The following is a 9,705-nucleotide window of genomic DNA, read 5'->3' as shown; positions in this document are numbered from 1 at the left end:
AAAAGAGCTGGGTTAAATTAAGTGAACATTTATCATTCCATTATGAAAAGGTGTAAATTGTTAAATCTGTCAAGAGCTGTAACTAACAGTTGTTTTCTTCATTTATGAATTATGCATCTATTTAATATTTGACTCTTTCAATGAATATTTAGCTGAGAAAATGTCAGAAAATAGTGAAAAATGGATCATAAAATGGATATAAGCTCCAAATCCTCACACATTTGAGAAACTGGACTTAGCAAAATGACTCAAAATGATGAAACAGTTATTAAAATCATTATTCATTGTAAATCATTGCCATAAATCTATCCTGAGAACGTCCATGTGAGCAGGAAGCACTGTGTCAAAAGAGCTTTATGTTAACCAGTGTGTATGCAGACCTTCCTCTCACACGCATAGATGCATGCATGCAGGGGGGAGGAGCTTTTCTGACACACACTCACTCTCTCTTCTCACACACACATAATGATGCAGGTGTGTCCACGCTATTCAGATGGAATGATTTATTCATAATCATGATAGCATAATAAAACAATGAACATTGAAAGCACTGACAGTTGAACCCAAGGCCTCTCACACACAGCATGCACCACCCCGACCCCAGCGTTCACAGAGACAGTGAACATTCCTAACGCCAGACACTCCTGGCTCCTGAAAGTCGTCCTTTTTTTTTTTTTTTTCCTTCTTTCAGTTTTTTAATTCTCTGCCCCAGTCAGTTTTTCCTTGTTCTTTTTTTTTTTTAATCCTTTAAATATATTTTGATATAAAAACAAGCCCACGTATGATGAATCAACCATGTTTGTGAACTGCCTCTCCCCTTTCTTCCTCCTGTTATTGTCCTGCCCCCCCCACCGCCGTCTTGGTCGGAGGACGAACGTGATACTTGGCCCCCCCCCACGCCCCCGAATTCCTCCCTCTTCCTGTTTGCGCTCTCTTTATGGACATGTGAAAAAGAAAAGAACAAAAAACCCCAGTCTGATGGGGAGGTGGTGGAGGTGGGGGGAGACAGCACTAAAAAAAATGGTTTGATAAACTCCCTGAAAAAAAAGAGAAAAGCAATAAAAAACATTTCTTTAAAAAAAGTAAAAAAAAAAAAAAAAAAAAAAAATCAAACCACAACAGTCCAATTGAAAAGAAGTGCTGGAGGGAAGTCTGGAGCTCTGTAGACTGGAGGCACTTTGGCACAGAGCGAAGGCCCCACACCTGTCACCACGTTGAGGGGAGGGAGACAAGGAGAAAGAAGGGATAGATAGGAGGGGATGGAATGAGAGAGCTGGGCTGAAAGGCATGCAGAACCACATGGTGATACAGAGATCCAGGAATGATGAGGGGTTAGGGGGGAGGAAGAAAAAAGCACCTGACAAACGTGGAGGAAAAGGCCAGCCTCCCCTCCAGTTAATGCCGTGTTCAGGAGAGGAGGAGGAGGAGGAGGAGGAGGAGGAGGAGGAGGAAGAGGGGAATTAAAAAAAAAGAAAGAAAGAAAAGGAACTTGGACCAAGAGAAAGAAGAGACAGAGAGAGCGGGGTGAGCAGCGGCAGGTATAGAAGGAGGAAAGGAGCAGTGGCCCGTCGAGAGAAGAGGAAACTGTCTGGCAAAAGCTATACAACACAAACAGGAAAACAGTCCTTGTATGGAACCAGAGGAAGGCTGGCAGGCGTCTGAGGTCGGGGGAGGGGTGGGGATTGGGGGGGGGGCACAAAATGGCAGTCCCATAGGTCAAAAGGCTGCAGGCAGGAGGAAGGTGCTGTGGTCCCTCTGCTCCTCCCAATGTACAGCTGTGCTGGGCTGCGTCTCACCTCTTTCCTCTTCCCCTCCCTCCCCGCACACACCCTCGCGCATCCTCTTCACAGGTAGAGCTCCTTGGCTCTGATATGCTGCAGCTTCTCCCTCAGCATGCGGAAGGAGGGCCGCACCACGGCGTCCAGGGTCCAGCACTGCTTCATCAGGTCGTACACCACGGGCGGGCAGCCGTCTGGGGCGTCCATCTTGTACCCTTTCTCTACCCGGGGCACCACCTCTTTCAATGGCTGGAAGGGGGGGCGCACACACACACACACACACACACACACACACACACACACACACACACACAAAGCATTAATGTAAGGATGTGTTCATTTTCTCTACAAGAACATGAACACACACGTCTATATACGTAGAGGAAAATGTAACAAAGCAATGACGTATGCACAACTAATTAACTTCACAATTCACCGTGCACAATATCACGTTCATGGCATAAATCTAATTATCTTGAGGTCAACGCTGAAGGTGCAACACATCTCACTGATCTTGTACAAGAAATGAGTAAATTGATCCTGGTCACAAGCAATGAAGCCTGCCATCTGCTGGTGCTCCCCGGACCTTTAGTGAGCCACAGTAAACCTGCTGTTCAGGTACTTACAATTCTAGGGTAAGGCACGCGGCCAAAGGAGTAGATCTCCCAAAGTAAGATGCCGTAACTCCAGACGTCCGACTTAGTGGAAAACCTCTGTTGGACAAAAAAGACAAAGAGGAGCTCAAGTTAATTTTTTTTCAGTATTTCTCCATCAAAAGCACACTCTGACTTCTTACTTTGAGATGAACTGCTCTTGTAGCTGTCACTGTTAATATCTAGTGTTTATACCAGATTGTATTTGCTAATCCAGTCACACTCTACTGAATATCTATTATAGGCTATTTGGCCACCTTGTGGTTGTAATGTTTTTATTAATTATCGTATGTGTTTTATGTTTAGTGTCTGTTATGTTGCTGTATTGATAATTGTGTTTCTAGTTGTAATTTATTGTGTCACTCCTCTGTTGTTATGTAGTGACTGTGATATATCCTGTGACCCCCTTGAAAGCGAGATGGTACATCTGAAGGGGTTTATCCTGACATCCTTATTTGAATCAGCGTTGGGTTTTGGTTGTTTTATCTAGTTTGAGATTCGAGGCTGAAGTAACCAAACATGTAAATACTGTTAATAACCAAACTTTGGTTAGTAGTAATATTGTTGCCTGAGCTGTAGCAAACAGCTGATTAGCTTAGCTTAGCATAAAGAATGGAAACAGGAGGGAACCAGCAAGCATGACACTCTAATGTTCCAAACTATAATGTTGTATTTTATTTAATTCTTACACAAACATGATATACATTAACTGTCTTAACTGTTTCTTGGTGACCTCTGTCTGAGCACAGTGACTTCCTGGAGTCATGTTGTTATCATTAGGTTAGCCATTTCCTCCCCTTTCCCATCTCTAAGCATAAAGCTAAAGCCATTCAAATGCTATTCAATGTTATCTCTAGCTCTACAGTCAACACACAGACTTGGGAGTGGTAACAATCTGCTCATTTAGCTCTAAGCAAGAGAGAATAATTGCATTTCCAAAAATATCAACCCGCTGCTTTAACAAAACAGGCTCAAAAAAGCTATTTGAGAAAGTTGTTGAGGCTTTTGTATGTAACACACACTTTGCGTTTCTTTGCTATTGTGAGGCCACAGCATTATCATATAATGTTTCAAATTATTCTTTTACAATCAGCTTTTAAAGAAAAATCCTCCCTGCTACCTATTTTAAACCCGTCCTTACCCATCACTCTTTTTAAGTTTAAGACAGTGAAGCAAGTGACAACGAATGACAAGAAAGCAACAACACATTCCACCTGTCATCCTCTCACCTTCTCTCTTAGTGCTTCAGGTGAGGTCCATTTGACGGGAAGCTTGGCAGTGTCCTGTATGGAGGAAGCCTCCTTGGTGAGACCGAAGTCGCTGACCTTGGCGATGTTGTCGTCTGACACCAGCACGTTACGAGCTGCCAGGTCTCTGTGGACGAAGTTGTTGGCCTCCAGGTACTCCATAGCTTCACACACATCACTGAGTGACAGCGAGACAGCAGGGATGATGAATTAGAAAACTAATGAGAGCCTACAGGTGTGCAACTACTCCTGGACATATCTTTCATCATCTGCTGGTATTCCAAACAAATACTTTATGTTTATACAGCTGAAATCTATTCCCTTACACTTCTGTGGCAAGTTCGTCACACTAAATTTTATTTAATTGTGGAAGCATGTATTTATGACCACTGAGTTGAGTCTTTACGTTTATTTATTTGTGTAACATTACAGCATCAAGCAAATGGCTGTTAAATTAAAAGCAAATGAACATTTAAAGGCACTTGACTTGCAGACAAAGCATCCCTTTATCACAGAAAACAACTCCATGACGTCGCTGGTGTAAACAAATGCTTCTTTTTATATTCCTGCTCAAGTGTTGTGACTGTTCCTTTGAATTTCAAATGAGAACCTGACAGCTAGAGAGCAGCTTTTAGCTCTAGACCCTGAGCTGTGCTGATTAAACATCTGTCATTTCTACAAATCTAATTAGTACTTGAACGGAGATGAAGAGGACTCACAGTGAGAACTTGAGTAAGCAGTCTCCGCCGAGCACGGTCCGTCCTCGAGAACGCAGGTAGTCCACTAAGCTGCCCTGTGAGACAAGTCGACGTTAACACAAATATGTACGACTTTTTACAGTGTGTTTGGTTTCAAATGGTGAGGAGGTATAGATATTTTGTCTTTTCTATGACATGTGTTTATTTAGTTTTAGGAGTTTTCTATGAGAGGAAGCTGGCTGCAGTGTGACTCACCTTAGCCATGTACTCTGTGACAATGTAGAGACTGCCCCTCTCCTCCACAATTACCCCTAACAACTGCACCAGATTGTTGTGCCTCAGTTGCCTGTAAAGAGAGAAAAATCCAATGAGTCACACAGGAAAAGACGACACATTCCAATTCCAATAAAAGACAACTTCTCCCTCTGTTGGCGTCTGCGTCTTACGTCATGACGGAGGCCTCTGCGATGAAAGCCTGCGCTGTGGCGTCATTTTTGATACACTTGACCGCCACCTTGGTCCCTCTGTAGTCTCCCACCATCACATCTGGAAAGGACACGGACAACGTCATGTTTTGGTGCCATATCCAAGACAAACCTTGATACGACTGTGATGCTCTGATGAATTAAAATTAAACGATGCAGATATCCTTGATCAGTTCCTCACCTCCAAACTCTCCCTTGCCAATAGTCTGCAGGAGTTTCAGCTCCTTTCTGTTCAAGGCCCAGCCGCCTGCCAAGAGAGGACAGATGACATTTAGCAGCGCTCACAGCCAAAAGCATAAAATCATCTGACTGATATGAGGCTAATAACACTGTGTGACACACAGGGGGGAACAAAAAAGTCTAAGATTTAGTGGAGTTATGACAACAAATGGTTAACTAGTGAGTGAAAAAGAACTACTGAAGTATTCAGGAAATGTATTCAAATATTCATCAATGAGTTTGACATTCATTGCAGCAATCATCTGGTCATGGAGGATCATCTGTCTCTCATTTGGGAGGAAAAGGTTTGATTTATTCTAACATTTATCTTTTCCTCCCTTCTCAGGCGTAAGAATTATCTGGGTCAGATGGGTGCACGGAGACGAATGAAGAAGAGACGAGGTGGAGGAAAGAGGAAGATTGACCTTACGAGCCGGTGAAGCCCAGCAGTCGTCCCCAGACACACAAAGATTAATTACCCTCTGTTGATTAATGCTATTAGGGCCGGGATGATGGCAGAGCATTGCAGGAGATGCAGGCTTAGTCTGATAAGTGTGTGTGTCCTAGACTTTATGTTTGTGAGCTTAGCGTGACAGCACACACAACAAATGCAGGGTAATGTCCCTGTGTGCCGTGGTGCCAGTGTCCCTGTAGAGCAGCGTAATGAGCTCAGTGTCCTTACTCCTGGAGAACTCGTCTTGTGCTGCCACTGTTCCCTCCATCAACTTCGGTTTAATCAGCCTGGTGCAAAGCCCATCGGCATCTTTGGTGTAATGCTGGAGACACAGAAAGAAAGACACACATTTTATTACCCGGAGAAAAATCAGTTATGTTGGAAAACAATAAATATCCTGGTGTTCACGTTTATGAAGGTTTAACGGGTCCTACACTCCGTTACCTACATTTAAAAATGTTTAAAATCCATCATATCATAGTCAGTAGTTTATTCTGTAATAGTTCATTCTCATTCTCTCATTTTAGACCTTGTTGTGTCCTAAAATCTGATTGCTGAATCTCTATACAAGCTTCAGATATGCAAAACATATGAAAACATATGAAAACATATAGAAACTAAACAGCAAGTATTTTGAAAATGGCATGGTCCTCTGTCATTTAAAAAATTCAGAGGTTGAAGAATTTAAAGCTTTTTGTGTCGTATATGATAGAAAACTAAACTATATAAAAACTATATTTGGATTGTGGGCTCCTGATCGAACAAAACAAGACATTGGAAGATGTCAACTTGAGCTTCATGAACATTTTTCTTCACTTTCTGATGAAATTATTTTCTTGAGAAAATACTGACTAGGATTAATTGATAATGAATAATAATAGTGAGTTGCAGCTCTATACAAGTGTGGATGATGTTTCCAGCAACACAGAGAACACCTGCAACAAGGCATGAAGGCATATCACAGAACATCAGTAATGTTTGCCTCCAGCAAACATACCACATTTATCTGAGCCATGTGTTCCCTTTTTTTAAATGAGCCCCACACTAAAAGAAAATGGACAATCCAGTTAGCTTGTCTGCACCAGATTTATGTACCTGATTATCTAAAGAGACAGGATTGATATTACTCAAATTGTGCAGTTACATCAAGGTCAAGTCTGTGAGAATGATGCTCTTTCAAATTATATGTGGAGTCTGATCTGATCTGATATGGATGCTCAGAAACACAACTATACTCTAGAAAAAATCATAAATAGAACAAACACAAGTAATCAACACATCTGCACTGAAATCACACCGCAGCAGCAGCGGTGACAGGATCTTACATATGGATACATATGGGATTAAGAAGCCTCTGCTGGGGATTGATAGTGTGTGCAGGGCATCTGGTAACAGCTGTGGAGTAGCTTCCCTGCTGGGAGAAGTGGGAATGGGAATCATATATTGTGGGAACCAATAGCAGAGGAGGAGTGAGTGGGTGTGAGAGAGGTCAATGCATTAACAGACCTTTCACCTCGAGAAACACAAACCCTAAGCTTGTCAATATATGCTCATCGCCATGAAATTAGGTCACACATTAGCAATAAGCATGTTTTAGTGATATTCTAAAGTAAGGATGGAAATGAATTTTTTCACCTGTTTGTTTAATAGACAGAAAAAGAAACACGTGAGACAAACAGAATCACTATTTTACTGTCAGACACTTGGCATCAAATCTCTGTATGACCACTACATTAATAAAACAACAAAAGAAGAAGCTCATCTACCAATAAAACCAATATTATAAAACTGCAGCATGACAAATTGAACGCCAACTGTAAGTAACTTTGACATCCACCAGGGGGCAGCATGGTGAAGGGAGGGCCGGCTCCTTTTTCATTCAACACTGCCAAATGAAGCCACACTGTGTTCACAATCACAACCACGCCACATACTACACGTGTATACAAATACGCTCTTACTTCAGCATGAACCAGTGATGTGTTTGTTGTATTTTCTATATCATCTAATGCAATATAACGTATATTTCTAGATATTCTAATTCGCCTCTCATCTTTCTCTTCTCTCTCTCTTTTTTTTAAATTATTGTAAATATTTTTTTGTACACTGTAATGGGAACTGGGCTGAAAGAAGCCAAATTTCACTTCTCTGCCTTCGGTGTCACCAGCTGCTGTGTTGCTGTGCATGTGATGATAAAAGCTCTTGAAAATTGAATCTTGAATCTTATCAGATATAGACAAATCTGAATGTTGCGTAATCGCTCCTGCTCTGTTAACAAGAATTATGTAACACATAACAATGGATTGAATGCAGTCTTTTAATACAGTAAAGTGTGTCCTAAACACACAATGGTAGTGCATGAATCAAGATCTTGCCATACATAATTAATGCTGAAGGGTGTAATCAGTGGGTTAAAGAATGGGCTGACAGTACTTTCACTGTGCTGTTACACCCTTGAAAACTCCATGAGCTGCTATCTATGTTGACCTGTGTCCCTGCAAACATGGGACTGATATGCATGACATCATTGTGGATGTAGTGTTTGACAGAGAGGAGTGGCATTTGTGCCGCACTGTGCTTGAGCAGGCCTGAGTCTGTGTATAGCCATGTATTTATAGTGTGTACATGTATATGATGTGTTTGTTTGTGTGCGTGCTGATATGTATATAGCTTATGTGGAGCCTGCTGTGACAGGCCAGTGGGAGCAGGGGAACAGTGAGCCAGCCGGGAAAAACACACAAGAATGTGTGGAATCCTCTCATAGGCTATTATAGAGAGAGAGAGAGGGAGAGGGAGAGAGTGAGAGAGAGAAACAGAGAGAGGGAATGCAGACATGGGAGAGGATAAAGATACATAGAAATTGAAAGAGAGAAAGGCAGGGAGGGGAAACAGAGAATGGGTGACAGTAGTGGGTGAAATGAAGAGGTTCAGATGGATAACAAAGAGAGGAGGAGAGAAAGCAATATGTCAGGTACACACCAGGGAACACAACAAGAGAGAAAGAGAGGGAGGAGGGAGGTGGAGAGAGAGGAAGTGGAGGCAGAACCATGCCTGGAGGGTGTGAACAAGAGAGAGAGAGCGAAAAAGGGAGAGAGAGACACAGAGAGAGGGAGGGAGGGAGGGAGAGAGAGAGAGGGAGAAAGAGAGAGGGAGAGCGCAAGAGAGAGACAGAGAGAGAGACAGAGAGAGAGAGAGAGAGAGAGACTGAGAGATAGAGATTGTGGGTTGCTGATAACATGAATGCACAGGGAATCTAGATGGTCTCGGTGCCAGCTGGCACATTCCTGTCGTCCACTTCCAACGCCCCGCAAGGCAAAGAGATGAGGTCCAATTAAAAGTGTGATAGCCGCCAATCCAGCGTTTCTCTTTATCTAAGAGGATGAAAGGCCCTTCTCTCTCTCTCTCTCTCTCTCTCTCTCTGCCATCATGTCTCCTGTCTTCCCCTCCCCACACACTGTCCTTCCTCTGAACCAGCTTTCAGATAACAGTCAGGGAGTGAGAGGATCAGACAGCTTTTTGAAGAAAGTGTACTTGAAGGAGATTTTTAGGGAAACTCCACAGAGACACTAAATGTGTTTGTATGTGTGTGTGTGTGTGTGTGTGTGTGGGGGGGGTGTTTATGGAGTTATGTAATCATACTTCCACATGATTAATCATTTTTTATTAATTGTTAATAGTGGCATAAGACTTAGGAGATGATTCCCTTCTATAGTCCTTATTTCTTTAATATAGGAAGAAATTGGAATATGAATTTAAACTTTTATTTCTAACTTCAATTAAACCTATATTTTTTTTTCTCTGACAAAATCATAGTTCATTACCAAAGTTTAGAGGTGTACAGCTAAATAATCTGATGTGCCATGTTAGTGTCAGTGAGTTTAATCATAAAAGAATAAAACAAACAGCGACCAATACCAGAAATGAATACGGTAGAGATACAGGAGGGAATTTGCACCACATAAACAGGTCATGTGAAAAAAAAAACATACTTATAAGATTAAAAGTAGATTATTCCCATATAATCTTTTACAACTAAGACCTATACCCTCAAATAAACCCTCCTGAAGTAACGATATGTGGAAACCATCTTCCAAGTCCACATCAAAATACTGCCCTACATCACTGACCGATGGGAGGAAGTGCTGTAGCTGCTGGAACAACATGAGTGACA

At 42.1% G+C, this 9,705-nt stretch overlaps 1 protein-coding gene across 1 annotated transcript in view; it reads right to left on the bottom strand.

The window, feature by feature from the left end:
- Nucleotides 1–488: 488 nt before the first annotated feature.
- The window catches only part of LOC128362336 (tyrosine-protein kinase CSK), a 42,025-nt gene continuing 32,808 nt past the window's right edge, over nt 489–9,705 (bottom strand). Inside the window, exons 6-13 of the mRNA XM_053323081.1 lie at nt 5,763–5,856; nt 5,043–5,108; nt 4,823–4,922; nt 4,632–4,722; nt 4,398–4,471; nt 3,661–3,856; nt 2,405–2,491; nt 489–2,027 (exon numbers count right to left, since the gene is read on the bottom strand). Of these exons, the coding sequence (XP_053179056.1) occupies nt 1,845–2,027; nt 2,405–2,491; nt 3,661–3,856; nt 4,398–4,471; nt 4,632–4,722; nt 4,823–4,922; nt 5,043–5,108; nt 5,763–5,856 (891 nt within the window). The 3' untranslated portion in view covers nt 489–1,844. The remainder of the gene's footprint in view (nt 2,028–2,404; nt 2,492–3,660; nt 3,857–4,397; nt 4,472–4,631; nt 4,723–4,822; nt 4,923–5,042; nt 5,109–5,762; nt 5,857–9,705) is intronic.

Source organism: Scomber japonicus, chromosome 1 (assembly GCF_027409825.1).
Source record: "Scomber japonicus isolate fScoJap1 chromosome 1, fScoJap1.pri, whole genome shotgun sequence".
NCBI lineage: Eukaryota > Metazoa > Chordata > Actinopteri > Scombriformes > Scombridae > Scomber > Scomber japonicus.
This window is presented reverse-complemented; position numbering and strand designations above follow the sequence as displayed.